Genomic DNA, 16,995 nt, shown 5'->3' with positions numbered 1-16,995 from the left:
GGCAAGTCTCGGCGCTATCCGTCTTTTTTCAGAAGCGTCTAGCACGACTCTCTAAGGTGCGCACGTTCCTGCAGGGGGTTTGTCATATCGTACCCCCGTACAAGCGACCATTAGATCCATGGGACCTGAACAGGGTGCTAGTTGCCCTCCAGAAGCCGCCCTTCGAGCCTCTGAGGGAGGTTTCACTTTCTAGACTGTCACAGAAAGTGGCTTTTCTGGTAGCGATCACATCTCTTCGGAGAGTGTCTGAGCTAGCAGCGCTGTCATCCAAGGCTCCCTTCCTGGTCTTCCACCAGGACAAGGTAGTGCTGCGCCCCATTCAGGAGTTTCTCCCGAAGGTGGTATCCTCTTTTCATCTTAATCAGGATATCTCTTTGCCTTCTTTTTGTCCTCATGCAGTTCATCGGTATGAGAAGGATTTACATTTGTTAGATCTGGTGCGAGCACTCAGAATCTACATTTCCCGCACGGCGCCCCTGCGCCGTTCGGATGCACTCTTTGTCCTTGTCGCTGGTAAGCGCAAGGGGTCGCAGGCTTCTAAGGCCACCCTGGCTCGATGGATCAAAGAACCAATTCTTGAGGCCTACCGTTCTGCTGGGCTTCCGGTTCCATCAGGGCTGAAGGCCCATTCTACCAGAGCCGTGGGTGCGTCCTGGGCATTGCGTCACCAGGCTACGGCTCAACAGGTGTGCCAGGCAGCTACCTGGTCGAGTCTGCACACTTTCACCAAACATTATCAGGTGCATACCTATGCTTCGGCGGACGCCAGCCTAGGTAGAAGAGTCCTGCAGGCGGCAGTTGCCTACCCGTAGGGGAGGGCTGTCTTGCAGCTCTAACATGAGGTATTTCTTTACCCACCCAGGGACAGCTTTTGGACGTCCCAATCGTCTGGGTCTCCCAATGGAGCGCCGAAGAAGAAGGGAATTTTGTTACTTACCGTAAATTCCTTTTCTTCTAGCTCCTATTGGGAGACCCAACACCCGCCCTGTTGTCCTTCGGGATTTTTGGTTGTTTTTCGGGTACACATGTTGTTCATGTTGAATGGTTTTCAGTTCTCCGAGGTTATTTCGGAGGGAATTTGTTTAAACCAGTTATTGGCTTTCCTCCTTCTTGCTTTTGCACTAAAACTGGTGAGCCAGTGATCCCACTGGGGGTGTATAGCCAGAAGGGGAGGGGCCTTACACTTTTTAGTGTAATTGCTTTGTGTGGCCTCCGGAGGCAGTGCTATACACCCAATCGTCTGGGTCTCCCAATAGGAGCTAGAAGAAAAGGAATTTACGGTAAGTAACAAAATTCCCTTCTTTTCTCTCAACTCCCCCCTGCTCCAAGGCCGCCGCCTTCTCGCAGGCCGTGGCGTCCTTGCAGGCAAACGGAGTGATTGTCCCAGTTCCCGCTCAGGAACGGTTCAGAGGTTTTTACTCAAATCTCTTCCTAGTTCCAAAAAAGGACTGTACCTTCCGGCCCATCCTGGATCTCAAGCTTCTCAACAAGCATGTCCGGGTGCGGCATTTTCGCATGGAGTCTCTGCGATCAGTCATTGCCTCTATGACCCAAGGGGAGTTCCTGGTGTCCATCGACATCAGAGATGCCTATCTACATGTGCCAATCGCAGTGCCACATCAGCGTTGGTTACGTTTTGCGATAGGAGAGGATCATTTCCAATTCGTGGCTCTCCCCTTCGGGTTAGCCACGGCCCCTCGGGTATTCACCAAGGTCATGGCGGCAGTGATTGCGGTCCTGCACCTCCAGGGGTTAGCAGTGCTCCCTTACCTGGACGACCTTCTGGTCAAGGGTCCATCTAGCTCAGACTGTCAGCGGAGTGTTTCGCTCACTCTCGCCACCCTAGCCCAATTCGGGTGGATTGTCAATCTTCCCAAATCCACTCTGACTCCGACCCAGAGTCTCACGTACCTAGGGATGCAGTTCGAGACTTTGCCGGCACTTGTGAAGTTGCCCTTAATCAAACAGCAGTCTCTCCGGCTAGCGGTGCACTCTCTCCTGAGGCCCCGCCGTTATTCCCTCAGGCGCCTGATGCAGGTGCTAGGTCAAATGGTGGCTTCCATGGAGGCGGTTCTCTTTGCCCAGTTCCATCTGCGTCCTCTGCAGCTGGACATTCTCCGCTGTTGGGACAAGCGGCCTTCCTCCTTACAGAGGTTAGTGGCTCTGTCGCCACGGACCAGGACCTCTCTTCAGTGGTGGCTTCGACCCCTCTCCCTCTCCCAAGGGCGCTCCTTCCTGGCTCCGTCCTGGGTGATTCTCACCACGGATGCCAGCCTATCCGGCTGGGGAGCGGTACATCTCCACCACAGAGCTCAGGGCACTTGAACTCTGTCCGAGTCAGCCCTTTCAATCAATGTGCTGGAAACCAGAGCTGTGCTTCTAGCTCTCCTAGCCTTTCACCACCTGTTGGCGGGCAGGCACATTCGAGTCCAGTCAGACAACGCGACAGCGGTTGCCTACATCAATCACCAAGGCGGGACACGCAGCCGCCTGGCAATGTTGGAGGTCCAACGCATTCTTCAATGGGCGGAGGACTCCAAGTGATTATCTCAGCCGTCAATCCGGACGGTGGCGAGTGGTCTCTGCACCCGGCAGTGTTTCAGTCAATCTGCCGCAAGTGGGGCACTCCGGACGTGGACCTAATGGCAGAGTCCTGCGCAAGATCAGAATGGAGGGCCGTCGAGTCATCCTCATTGCACCGGACTGGCCCAGGCGAGCTTGGTATCCGGACCTTCTCCAACTGTCCGTGGAGATGCCGTGGCATCTTCCGGACCGTCCAGACCTGCTCTCGCAAGGTCCGTTTTTCCGCCCGAATTCTGCGGCACTCAAATTGACGGCGTGGCTCTTGAGTCCTGGATTTTGACTGCTTCTGGTATTCCTCCTGAAGTCATCTCCACTATGACTCGGGCCCGTAAGTCTTCCTCCGTCAAGATCTATCACAGGACTTGGAAAATTTTCCTGTCCTGGTGTCGCTCTTCCGGCCATTCTCCTTGGCCATTTTCGTTGCCGACCCTTCTGTCTTTTTTACAGTCCGGTCTGCAGCTAGGACTGTCCCTCAACTCTCTCAAGGGACAAGTCTCAGCTCTATCAGTGCTGTTCCAGCGGCGTATCGCCCGGCTGGCTCAGATCCGCACCTTCATGCAGGGTGCGTCTCACATCATTCCGCCTTATCGGCGGCCCTTGGATCCCTGGGACCTTAACTTGGTCCTCACGGTATTGCAGAAACCCCCCTTTGAGCCTCTTAGGGAGGTTTCTTTGTATCGTCTTTCTCAAAAGGTGGCCTTTCTAGTTGCCATAACTTCTCTCAGGAGAGTCTCTGATTTGGCTGCGCTCTCCTCGGAGTCATCTTTTTTGGTTTTTCACCAAGACAAAGTAGTTCTCCGTCCGACCCCGGACTTTCTTCCTAAGGTGGTCTCTCCCTTCCACCTTAACCAAGATATTTCCTTGCCTTCCTTCTGTCCGGCCCCTGTTCATCGCTTTGAGAAAGCGCTGCATACTCTAGATCTGGTGCGTGCTCTCCGGATTTATGTAGCTCGCACCGCTGCGCTTTGGCGGTGCACATCTCTTTTTGTGCTAACCACAGGGCGGCGCAAGGGTCTCTCTGCTTCTAAGCCGACCTTGGCCCGTTGGATTAGATCGACCATTTCGGACGCCTACCAGAGTACTCAGGTGCCTCCCCCGCCGGGGATCAAAGCACACTCGACAAGAGCTGTCTGTGCCTCTTGATCTTTTAGGCACCAGGCTACGGCTCAACAAGTCTGTCAGGCTGCCACTTGGACTAGCCTGCATACCTTTTCGAAGCACTACCAAGTGCATGCTCATGCTTCGGCAGATGCGAGCTTGGGCAGACGCATCCTTCAGGCGGCTGTAGCCCACTTGTGAAGTTAGGCTCCGCCTACTTCGTAGTTTTTTCTGTTTATTCCCACCCAGGGACAGCTTTGGAACGTCCCATGGTCTGGGTCTCCCAAAGGAACGATAAAGAAAAAAAGAATTTTGTTACTTACCGTAAATTATTTTTCTTACAGTTCCGTAATGGGAGACCCAGATCCCTCCCTGTTGCCTGATGGCAATTTTCTTGTTCCGTGTGTTATCACCGGCTGTTGTCGTGGACAGAGTCTCCGGTTGTTCCGGTTCTTACTCGGTTCTACTTGTGGGTGGCTATTCTCCTTCAGCTTTTGCACTAAACTGGCTAGGACTGGCTACCAGGGGGTGTAAAAGCTCAGAGGGAGGAGCTACACTTTTAAGTGTAGTACTTTGTGTGTCCTCCAGAGGCAGAAGCTAAACACCCATGGTCTGGGTCTCCCAATACGGAACTACAAGAAAAAGAATTTACGGTAAGTAACAAAATTCTCTTTTTTCCATGCCTAACCTCTGGGAGCCTCACTCTTTTTGTCCTACATTTTACCTGTTCTTCTTGTCACAAGAAGTTTCCCTCTAGTTAGACCTCGCCCTTCTGCCCAGATTGTAGATCAACCAAAATGCCCTTCCATCCGAGTGGGCCACAGCTCTCTACCAGTCAGTCACCAACCTAACTAACGTATCTCAGACTTTGGTTTCAGTAACTAAACGACTGGCCAATCCCACCACCACCACCACAGGAGTCACGCTTGCTTCCCAGGGCGAGTTGGACTCTCTCTGGTTCCTCAACTCTGGCATGACAGATCACGCAAGCAATCCAAAACGCAAGCACGCTCATCTTCCAGGTCTTCGTCACCTTCTTCATTCCTCCAGGATAGCGTCCCTGCCCAACGCATTGTTTTCCTGGGAATGCTGTTCAAAACAGCATGCACAAGAGTCTTCCTGTCCCAAGACCAACACTCTGCCCTTGTAAAAGAAATTGGTTCTCTCAGACGTCCCTCTCCATCCTTTCTCTGATTCTGCATAAGCACACTGGCCAGATGATGGCCACAATGGAGGCAGTCCCATTTGCTCAGTTCCACACTCGCCCCCTTCAGCTTTCTCCTATAAAGATGGGACAGGTCCACTCATTCCCTGGACCGTCCAATAGCCCTTCCCTCCTGAATCAAAAAGTCTCTGGAAAGGTGGAGATCACCCCCCCCCCCCCCCAACCCAGTTCTTAACGGGAGGTTGTCTCTTCCGATTCGCTGGAAGATCGTAACAACAGACACCATCCTCCTCGGCTGGAGAGCAGTCTTCCAGAACATTACGGTCCAGGGACGATTGATCACCCAGGTATCATTTCTTCCCATCAACATTCTGGAAATCAGAGCAATCCTCCTAACTCTTTCACTAGAAGGATCTTCTATTCCTCCGTGCAATCTGACAGTGCCGCAGCTGTGGCATACATCAATCACCGAGGAAGAACTTGAAGCCAACGAGTGAAGTCAGAACTTTCTCAGATTCTTTCATGGGCCGAACTGTATATACCAATCATACCAGCAATCTTGGCAGTACCCATTTCCGGAGTAGACAACTGAGCTACCGACTTTCTCAGCCTAGAGAACCTTGCCACTGGTGAATGGTCCCTGAACCCAACAGTCTTCTACCAGATTTGCGACAGATGGGGTACACCCAATGTCGATCTAATAGTGTCCAGATTGAACCACAAGGTTTCCCAGTTCATGGTCCGATCTTGTGATCTCCTTGCGATTGACTCTGATGCTTTGACAATTTTCCTGGTCCCAGTTGTCCCTTCCATGTGTTTCCTCCTCGGCCACTGACCCCAGGCTGGTCAAGAAGATCAAGGTGGAAGGAGTACCCATCATAGTCCAGAATACCTTGGTGTGCAGAGCAAGCCAACTTTTGCTGACGTCCCGTGGAAACCAGACCACTTGCATGGTCTTCTCCTTATTTTTCCTGCAGTCTTTGCAGCAGTTCAGTAGCTTTTTCAATAGTTAGATCTCGATGCTTTCCATTCTCTTTCAGGGAAACTTTGCGCCTAGTCCCCAAGTCAGAACCTTGCTTCATGTGGTCGCACATTTTGCACCACTCTACCGTCCTCCAGTAGATCCTTGGGACCTCAACCTCATTCAGGATGTCCTTCAGAAGTCCTCTTTCAAACGGTTATGAGAAATTCCTCTATTCTTCCTCTCTTGGAAGGTTGCCTTCTTGGTAGTCTTCACCTCGATCAGACGTGAACTTGTGGCCCTCTCCTACCGCCCCATCTGGTGTTCCATCAGGTCAAGATGGTTTTGTGTCCAACTCCCTCCTTTGTTCCTAAGGTGGTTTCCTCATGTCACCTTAACAAGGACATTGTGCTCCCTACATTCTGCCAGTCTCCTTCTCATCCTTGAGAACGGTCACTCCATATGCTCAACCTTGTGAGAGAGCCCTTTGCCTCTATATCGCCAGGATGGCATCTTTCAGACAAAAGTTCTCTGTGTAATTCCGGCTGGTCATTGCACAGGACTTCTGCTTCCAGATCCATTGCCTGCTGGATCCGGTCTGCCATCTTGGAAGGTTATCTGGTAAAGGACCGGGCGTGCCTACTCAAGGTCACGGCTTCCTCCACTCACGCAATGCGGGCCTCCTCAGTCATCCATCACCAGACTCCTGTCTTGCAGTTATGGAAGGCTCCTACCTGGTCTTTATACCTTCAAAAAGTTCTACAGGGTTCACACCAACGTCTCATCGGATGCAAGCCTCAATGGAAGAGTTCCTGAATGCTGCCATGGCCCAAGCTCAAATTTGAGGGTACCATCCATCCTGTTCCCACCCTTGGGACTGCTTTAGGACTTCTCTAGGATGTCCCCTAGTCTCCTGTAGCCCCCAATAAAGCGAAAGACAAAAGAGGATTTGGGGTACTCGCTGTAAAATCTTTTTCTTGGAGCCTTTATTGGGAGACACCACATCCACCCTTGTGTTCAGTTGTTAGGAGTTGTGTTGTTTTTAACTACGTTTCTTCAATATGTTCTTACCTTTCTGTGGTTTCTCCTACTGCTCTCCCACTAGCTAGATTGTCTCTGTGCCAGTTGGTGGGTGTATAATGGGGAGGAGAATTTTATTTTTTTGCATAGTGGCAGCAGCATACACTCATCGTCTCCTTTGTCCTCCATTGAAGTCTCCAAAAAAGAGATTTTTTATTGCGAGTACCCAAAATCATCTTTTTTTTTTTTTTTTTTTTCCATCTACAGCAGGCTGGTAATACAGCCTGCGATGGTGGACTAGTACATTTAGGGACATAGCGTTGGGTGCCAAATTGCAGTAGGGAAACTGGGTGACTTCCTTTTTGATAGGGAGTCTGTCCATACAAAAATGACTGTTCAAATCAAGCTACACCTTGTAGGGGACCTAACCCTAATAGCAATTGTACCGTTTAGGCTTTGTGCGCACTAGAAATGTGAATTTTCTCAAGAAAATTTCTTGAGAAACATCTGGGATTGGAAGATTTCCGGACCTCCAGAAAAAATCCACACCAAATCCGCGGTAAATCTGCATGCGGATTAGCCGCAAATTTGCCGCGATATTCCCGCAGGTTGTTCCCTGCGGATTTTGCAGGCTGTACTGCAGAAATCCGCAGGTACCTGCGGAAAAGAATTGACATGCTCATTTTCTCAAGAAATTTTCTCAAGAAAATCTTCTCAAGGAAATTTCTTGAGAAAAATCCGCAGCGTGCGCACAGCTATTTTTTTTTTCTCATAGGATTTGCTGGGAAATGTCTGCACAAAAATTGCAGACAATTCTCAAGAAATTTCTGCAGCAAATCCGCGGGTAAAATGGCCTAGTGCGCACATAGCCTTAGGGTCCAAATTCATTGCTGCGCCTCCTAGAAAGCCCTCTTTATTCAGTTGTGCACTCGGTGTATTCTCGTTGGGGTCGCCAAAAAGTTCAGTGAAAACTAAACAAAAACTCCTAAAATTCAATTTTATTAGTATCAATCATAAAAAAGGGGGGGAGTTATACTCCAAAAATGTATCAATTTGTTTCAACCTTCAATAGAATAAATACAACACAAGGGGAAGGGGCAGGGGGGCTAGCCCTTATGTTGCCCTAGGCTGTCCCCTTCCTTGCCGCGGAGGTTGGCACCCTATAGCCTGCGCAGTTGGCGCCCCCGCTCAACGTCGACTGACCCTTCAGGCCCTATTATGACCCTATTAGATATGAAGGTGACAGTAAAGGCAAGGATTAAAAAAATCCTAATGAACCAACAGTGAAGTCTAATATAGATGATACACCAATGAGCTAACCAATATGATTAAATTGGAAATATAGCAGGGCACGATGACCCAAACAATTAACCACTCAGTAATTCTCAAGCGGCTTCAACGAAAACCACCCAACGCGTTTCCCCTCATATATCTGAGGTTCTTCAGGAGTGGATTACAAGGTTAGTTCATGAAAAAGAAACAGATAATACATCATTAAATGCTTATGGTCCTATGACACACTGGGGATTAGAGATTATTCAGGATAATCCAATCAAATCCAAACATGGGCTACCATAAAAAGTTACAGAGACCTCAATACCACATTACCAGTATCCTGGCAGGCATAAATATGGCAGGGGTTAATCACAGTCTCTATTCAGATAAAGTAACCAAGGTCTCAAAGAATACTAGGTAGCCAAAATTCAAACAACAAGGCATAAGCCACTTATCTTAACCCCGTGTTCGTCAGTGTAGGACACTCATCATGGACTCCCAGATGAGAAACGGCTCCAGAAACCTCAATGCATCACATCCCTTATCTGGCTCCTTGCGTCCCAACCCTCCAGCCCAGATGTGGCCGCACAATGAAGGTATGAAAGGGGTAAAGGAACCGCCCAAGATAGACTGCACGTTTAAAAAGGGGGGGACCTACCGTTATTGATGTCACCTGCGGTCGGATCGGTTAACCCCTCCTTGCCAGCCTCCATGGAGCATATGCCGTAGCGTACCATACAGCATAGTAAGCACTTCCGTATTGCTGCACCCTGCGGTCACGTGATCGGGAATTCCCCGATGACGCGACTCCGCGCATGCGCACAACCTGCGTCTCAGTCTGGAGCGCAAACAGGGAAGTGCCATCATCGGCAAAACTCCACCTCCTTCTGTCATCAGCGTCTCCCTGTCTAGAGTGTATTTAAGGCAGGAATACTTAAGTGCTGGAGGTTTATCATATAAGGCAAGGCTCTTGGGGTGCAATATACCCTTAGTTTGAATAAATACACTACATGCATAAAGATCAAGGGAAGGAGGGATGAACTAAGGGGATCTATGAGTGAGGGGTTAATGGAAGCCGTTAATCCCATTAATCATCATCATCGGGCCTCCCTCTGCAGAATTAATCTGTCCCAGTTACCACCCCTACTTGGCGGTGGGACCACCTCAATGGCATTAAACGCAAAGCAATCCAGGCTTCCCCCATGTTCCATCCTCACATGTCTCGAAATCGGTGTATCCCTGGCATTCCTTATATCCCCAACGTGATCACCTATCCGTTTCTTAAACTCACGTTTGGTTTAATGCCATTGAGGTGGTCCCACCGCCAAGTAGGGGTGGTAACTGGGACAGATTAATTCTGCAGAGGGAGGCCCGATGGATTCACAGAATGCGTACTGTGGGTCCATCTGGCCTCAATGAGCAGTTACATTTTGGCTGTTTCCTCTAGACGTCCTGAAGTGATATGTAGGTCCCTGTATAACTTATTTATTTTATTCCTTCCTTAAGTACATTTAACATCCCATAAGTATATTGTATATGTGTATGTGTCCTTTCTTCTGGCCCACATGAATGTCCGATTTTCATAGTCCTTTTCCTGTCATGCCCATTGTTCCGCAAAGGATCTGGCTTTGTTTAATCTCCCTAATCTTGGGATGTATTTTTTGGTCATTTGTTTGATGATTAATGGGATTAACGGCTTCCATTAACCCCTCACTCATAGATCCCCTTAGTTCATCCCTCCTTCCCTTGATCTTTATGCATGTAGTGTATTTATTCAAACTAAGGGTATATTGCACCCCAAGAGCCTTGCCTTATATGATAAACCTCCAGCACTTAAGTATTCCTGCCTTAAATACACTCTAGACAGGGAGACGCTGATGACAGAAGGAGGTGGAGTTTTGCCGATGATGGCACTTCCCTGTTTGCGCTCCAGACTGAGACGCAGGTTGTGCGCATGCGCGGAGTCGCGTCATCGGGGAATTCCCGATCACGTGACCGCAGGGTGCAGCAATACGGAAGTGCTTACTATGCTGTATGGTACGCTACGGCATATGCTCCATGGAGGCTGGCAAGGAGGGGTTAACCGATCCGACCGCAGGTGACATCAATAACGGTAGGTCCCCCCCTTTTTAAACGTGCAGTCTATCTTGGGCGGTTCCTTTACCCCTTTCATACCTTCATTGTGCGGCCACATCTGGGCTGGAGGGTTGGGACGCAAGGAGCCAGATAAGGGATGTGATGCATTGAGGTTTCTGGAGCCGTTTCTCATCTGGGAGTCCATGATGAGTGTCCTACACTGACGAACACGGGGTTAAGATAAGTGGCTTATGCCTTGTTGTTTGAATTTTGGCTACCTAGTATTCTTTGAGACCTTGGTTACTTTATCTGAATAGAGACTGTGATTAACCCCTGCCATATTTATGCCTGCCAGGATACTGGTAATGTGGTATTGAGGTCTCTGTAACTTTTTATGGTAGCCCATGTTTGGATTTGATTGGATTATCCTGAATAATCTCTAATCCCCAGTGTGTCATAGGACCATAAGCATTTAATGATGTATTATCTGTTTCTTTTTCATGAACTAACCTTGTAATCCACTCCTGAAGAACCTCAGATATATGAGGGGAAACGCGTTGGGTGGTTTTCGTTGAAGCCGCTTGAGAATTACTGAGTGGTTAATTGTTTGGGTCATCGTGCCCTGCTATATTTCCAATTTAATCATATTGGTTAGCTCATTGGTGTATCATCTATATTAGACTTCACTGTTGGTTCATTAGGATTTTTTTAATCCTTGCCTTTACTGTCACCTTCATATCTAATAGGGTCATAATAGGGCCTGAAGGGTCAGTCGACGTTGAGCGGGGGCGCCAACTGCGCAGGCTATAGGGTGCCAACCTCCGCGGCAAGGAAGGGGACAGCCTAGGGCAACATAAGGGCTAGCCCCCCTGCCCCTTCCCCTTGTGTTGTATTTATTCTATTGAAGGTTGAAACAAATTGATACATTTTTGGAGTATAACTCCCCCCCTTTTTTATGATTGATACTAATAAAATTGAATTTTAGGAGTTTTTGTTTAGTTTTCACTTTTTGTACTTCTACAATATCAGACTATATAATTTCAAAAAGTTCAGTGCACCTTTTCATCTATGTCTTCCATCCATCTCTGCCTTCCTCTTCCATGACCGAAAGCTATGACTTTCCAGAACCAAAGGACGGCACAGATACCAATGGCCTAATGATGCCGAGGAAATGAGCATATGGCGGGGAAGGGGGGGACCTAATGATAAAATGAAATGCTTATCCACTTAGTGACCATATATTCCTATCACGTTTGTCCTGCTGGAAAGTAGAAATGTGGGTCTGAATGTTTCATAGTAAAGCTGCCTGACTTCCGGACACCTAGGACAAGAAAGCTTTATTGATCCAGGTTGTTTTCTGTACAATACGGACTGTAGAGTGTGACCGTTACTGATGGCGGTTATATCAGTGTAACATGTTTGACTTCTGGAGATCCCCTTTAAATGTAACTCTGCCTTTTGGATGATCCTTTCAAAGAATTAATATATTGTGTTTTTTCTTCCTCCAGTTCTGACCTTTGGGCTCTAGGTTGCATTATCTATCAATTAGTAGCCGGATTACCGCCGTACAGAGCTGGGTAAGTGTGTCACTTATCATGGTGGGGTAGGTGCTAAATTCACATATTTGGAGTTATGAGTTTGTGCAGAATTAACAGTCTATGATCGGCTTTGTGTTCTCTATTGCAGCAATGAATACCTTATATTTCAGAAGATAATAAAGCTGGAGTACGACTTCCCGGAAAAGTTCTTCCCCAGAGCTAAAGACCTTATAGAAAAACTCCTGGTATGTCCATTCATTCATTCATTTATTTATTTATTTATTTATTTATTTATTTATTTATTTTATTTTTTATTTTATTTTTATTTTTATTTTTTCCCCCCCTCAAAAATGTAAAAAAAAAAAAAAATCATTCTAATGAAAAATTAATTTTTGGGTGATCAATAAGAAAATATCAAATATTATTTATTAGTTGGGTGAACTTTTATGCTCCCCTTCTTCCGAGACCTGTAACTTTTTATTTTTCCGTCAATCTTGCCATATGGGGGCTTGTTTTTTTTTTTGCAGGACGAGTCGTACTTTCTAAATGAAACATTGAGTTTGGCCATATAGTGTACTGCAAAACTGCAGAAAAAATTCCAAGTGAGGAAAAATTGCAAAAAAAAAAAAAAAAAAAAAAAAAAAAAGTGCTATTGCACAGTTAGTTTTGGGACATTTTATTCACCATGTTCACTATATAGTAAAACTGATGTTTTGTTTTTTTTGCTGCCACGCCGTTTACCGATCAGATGAATTGATTTTATATTTTGATCTGGCATTTCTGAAAGCAGCGACACCAAATATGTGTATATTGCTTATTTTATTTTTTTTAACCCTTTAATTTTCAGTGGGGTGAATGGGGGGTGATTTGAACTTTTTAGGGGTTTTTAGTTTTTTTTTTTTTTAATTTTACTAGTCCCTCTAGGGCATGGGTCCCCAATTCCAGTCCTCAAGGGCCGCCAACAGTGCATGTTTTCAGGATTTCCTTAGTATTGCACATGTGATAATTTAATCACCTGCACAGTTGATGATTCCAACACCCATGCAATGCTAAGGAAATCCTGAAAACATGCACTGTTGGCGGCCCTCGAGGACTGGAGTTGGGGAACCCTGCTCTAGGGGGTTATAAGAATCAGGAGACTGATCGCTTGTAGATCACAGCTGCATCGCTTTGATCAGGAGAAATGCAGCTCTCCTGTTACGGGCAGCGCTCTTGCAACAGTGAGAGGAAGTGAGTCATGACCCTGTGCACCCATGGCAACCATCGGCACCAACGTGACTTCTGATGGTGGCGGGTGAATGCGCCCTTACCACGGCGGGCATTTACATCGCGCTGTCAATTTTGACATCGCGATCTAAAGGGTCAATAGGAGCTAGTGGATCGCGAATCCACCCACGCCTGATAGCCGCACATGCCTGCTGTTCAAATCAGATAACATGTGCAGGACTCGCTGCCAGCTCACCGTAGCAGCCAGAGGTTATTACCTTGACAAGATCCATGATGTACACAGGTCACAAGATATGGGATGACCTATCCTCATGATGCGAGTCGATCAATATCGGATATAGGCACCCCCCTAACGGTCACCTATTATGAGCTCTGGTTGAATGTAACAACACACTGTAGTGCAGAGTTCAATGCATTCTTTTTTTTTTTTTTCTTTTCTTTTTTTTTTCTAGGTCTTGGACCCCACCAAACGATTAGGCTGTGAGGAGATGGGAGGATATGGTCCCCTAAAGGCTCATTCGTTCTTCGATGGCATCACGTGGCAAGACCTACACCTTCAGACTCCTCCTAAACTCACAGCGTACCTGCCCGCCATGGCTGAAGATGATGAAGAGTTTTATGGAAATGTAAGTTATGACGGGTTTTAGTTACCCTCGGATTAGAATACTAGGACACATAACATTTACTTGAGTAAATTAGTGAATTGCATCCGTGTTTCTTTGGCGGACATACTTGGGCAGGAATTACCAGTTGCCTGTATACTATTTCTGTACACTGGTATATAGTAGTCCTATAATGGGAAAAAAAACCCCACAAAGCTATGACATTGCACTAGAAAAAAAAATTGCACAAAACAAAAGATGGATCTGGTCTCCACGAAGTTTCTGGGTTTTTCCACTTTAGGGAAGATTATTATTATTATTATTATTATTATTATTAATATAATATTATTATTTTTTATTATTATAGCGCCATTTATTCCATGGCGCTTTATAAGTGAAAGAGGGTATACGTACAACAATCATTAACAGTAGAAAACAGACTGGTATAGGAGGAGAGAGGACCCTGCCCGCGAGGGCTCACAGTCTACAGGGAATGGGTTGAACCATTTAGGTTGAACCTAAGTGCTCTTATATTCTTATATAACAAAGCATTACATGTTCTGCCATAAATATTGTAGATGCCGGCTTTCCGGTCATCATTGCTCCATACCTTTTTCATAGGACTGATGGTGTAAAAAGTGAATTTACAACTAAATAAGATATATAAACTCTCGTGTTCTTCTCCTCTTCTTCCAGTATGACGACCTCTTGAGTCAGTTTGGGGGGATGCAGGTCGCCTCGTCCGTGTCCTCCCAAGCGCTGTCCATCCCAGAACCGGTTCAGCCGCAGCGATCCGGCAGTAACATTGAACAGTACATTCACGACCTGGATAATAACTCTTTCGAGCTGGATCTCCAGTTCTCAGAGGAGGAGAAGCGGCTTCTGCTAGAGAAACAAGCCGGTGGAAATCAATGGTGAGTGTGGACTTGTATCAGGTGGACGGTGCCGGCTGCAGATCCTTACACAGCCAGGTCCCAACCATACTGAGGAAAAAAACATTACTGAGGCCCCTTTATTCTCCAGATCATAATGTGATATCTAGTGATAGGTCTTCCCTTTCACATGTGAAACCATACAGTAACTGCTCAGTTTCCCTGCAGCGCCCCCGAAGGGGAAATTATGTATTACAAAGTGGTCCTTTCATGTTAATGGATTGTCTGTGTAATGCATGGATGTGGTGAGTGCTCCGAGCCATTTACTCTCCGGCTAATGGACCTATTAAGTCTGAATTCACCGGTAGGAAATTTGATAATAGGGTTTCTAAACCGGACAGTATCATTAAGGAGCTTTTTAAGCATCTTTGGACCCAGAATTGAGCAGAAATGCTCCAAATCTTCAAACAAAAATACCCCAAACATAAAACTTATCAAAAACTTTTTGCTGAGTTTTTGCAGCAGAAACAAGACCCTTAGTGCTCATAGGTTTTACTTACATTGGACATTTTTGGGGCTTTTTCAGACTTGGATGCAAAACAGAAAAGTATCCATGTTTCCGTTTATACACTTCCGTCTTCATTAGTTCCTGTTCTGGATTTAGCTCCAAATGTTGTGCGAAAATTCTGTTCTATTTATGACCAAAAACTGGGAAAAAAAGCATGAATCTGTGACATGGTGCTGGTAAAAGCACAAGAACCTGCATACCACACCCCAGCTGCCCGTCCTTCATGGGATTTGGAATGAACTGCCGACTGGCTGCATTTGTACTGAATCCATTAGTGCTCGTTTCATGTGCTTTGCTGGAGTGTGAGGTTCCCCATCCTGTGATAATAGCACCTGTTACGTGTTTTCTATGAATTTTCTGCATTGGGGCAGAGATGAATATATTCTTGATCATTACAGGCACCAGTTTGTGGAAAATAATTTAATACTGAAAATGGGTCCAGTTGATAAGAGAAAGGTGAGTAAACGACAATGTGATCACCATCATATAATGTCTGAGAATCCAGCCTCGCTGCCGTAAAAAAGATTTATATAAATCTTTTTTTTTTTTTTTTTTTTCTCTTCCTTCTTTCTTTCGTTCGTTCTTTCTCGTTCTTTTTCTCGTTCGTTCTCTCTTGTTCCCTTGTTTCTCTCTCGTTCCCTTGTTTCTTTCTCCTTGTTTCTTGCCTTCTCTTTCTCCCTCTTTCTTTTTGTCCCTCCCCTCTCTTTGTCCCTCTCCTTCTCTTTCTTTGTCCCTCTCCTTCTCTTTCTTTAACCTTGTCCTTCTCTTTCTTTGTCCCTCTCCTTCTCTTTCTTTAACCCTCTCCTTCTCTTTCTTTGTCCCTCTCCTTCTCTTTCTTTGTCCCTCTCCTTCTCTCTTTGTCCCTCTCCTTCTCTCTTTGTCCCTCTCCTTCTCTCTCTTTGTCCCTCTCCTTCTCTCTCTTTGTCCCTCTCCTTCTCTCTTTGTCCCTCTCCTTCTCTCTCTTTGTCCCTCTCCTCTTTCTTCTTTCTTTGTCCCTCTCCTTCTCTCTCTTTGTCCCTCTCCTCTCTTTGTCCCTCTCCTTCTCTCTCTTTGTCGCTCTCCTTCTCTCTTTGTCGCTCTCCTTCTCTTTGTCGCTCTCCTTCTCTTTGTCGCTCTCCTTCTCTTTCTTTGTCGCTCTCCTTCTCTTTCTTTGTCGCTCTCCTTCTCTGTCGCTCTCCTTCTCTCTTTGTCGCTCTCCTTCTCTCTTTGTCGCTCCCCTTCTCTCTTTGTCGCTCTCCTTCTCTCTTTGTCGCTCTCCTTCTCTTTGTCGCTCTCCTTCTGTCGCTCTCCTTCTTTGTCGCTCTCCTTCTTTGTCGCTCTCCTTCTCTGTCGCTCTCCTTCTCTGTCGCTCTCCTTCTGTCGCTCTCCTTCTCTGTCGCTCTCCTTCTCTGTCGCTCTCCTTCTCTGTCGCTCTCCTTCTCTGTCGCTCTCCTTCTCTGTCGCTCTCCTTCTCTGTCGCTCTCCTTCTCTGTCGCTCTCCTTCTCTGTCGCTCTCCTTCTCTGTCGCTCTCCTTCTCTGTCGCTCTCCTTCTCTGTCGCTCTCCTTCTGTCGCTCTCCTTCTCTGTCGCTCTCCTTCTCTGTCGCTCTCCTTCTCTGTCGCTCTCCTTCTCTGTCGCTCTCCTTCTCTGTCGCTCTCCTTCTCTGTCGCTCTCCTTCTTTGTCGCTCTCCTTCTTTGTCGCTCTCCTTTTTTGTCGCTCTCCTTCTCTCTCTGTTGCGCTCTCCCTCTCTGTTGCGCTCTCCCTCTCTCTGTCGCGCTCTCCCTCTCTCTCTGTCGCGCTCTCCCTCTCTCTCTGTTGCGCTCTCCCTCTCTCTCTGTTGCGCTCTCCCTCTCTCTCTGTCGCGCTCTCCCTCTCTCTCTGTCGCGCTCTCCCTCTCTCTGTCGCGCTCTCCCTCTCTCTCTGTCGCGCTCTCCCTCTCTCTCTGTCGCGCTCTCCCTCTCTCTCTGTCGCGCTCTCCCTCTCTCTCTGTCGCGCTCTCCCTCTCTCTCTGTCGCGCTCTCCCTCTCTCT

At 47.1% G+C, this 16,995-nt stretch overlaps 1 protein-coding gene across 1 annotated transcript in view; it reads left to right on the top strand.

Annotated features, from left to right (window-relative positions):
• PDPK1 (3-phosphoinositide dependent protein kinase 1) overlaps window positions 1–16,995 on the top strand; it is a 104,533-nt gene that overhangs the window by 72,916 nt on the left and 14,622 nt on the right. The window contains exons 8-12 of the mRNA XM_075319194.1: window positions 11,687–11,755; window positions 11,865–11,961; window positions 13,396–13,569; window positions 14,242–14,459; window positions 15,384–15,441. Coding sequence (XP_075175309.1) covers window positions 11,687–11,755; window positions 11,865–11,961; window positions 13,396–13,569; window positions 14,242–14,459; window positions 15,384–15,441 — 616 coding nt within the window. The remainder of the gene's footprint in view (window positions 1–11,686; window positions 11,756–11,864; window positions 11,962–13,395; window positions 13,570–14,241; window positions 14,460–15,383; window positions 15,442–16,995) is intronic.

The sequence above is a fragment of the Anomaloglossus baeobatrachus genome, chromosome 7, assembly GCF_048569485.1.
Source record: "Anomaloglossus baeobatrachus isolate aAnoBae1 chromosome 7, aAnoBae1.hap1, whole genome shotgun sequence".
In the NCBI taxonomy this organism is placed as follows: Eukaryota; Metazoa; Chordata; class Amphibia; order Anura; family Aromobatidae; genus Anomaloglossus; species Anomaloglossus baeobatrachus.
Note: the sequence above shows the minus strand (reverse complement) of the source record. Positions and strands in the feature narration are given on the sequence as shown.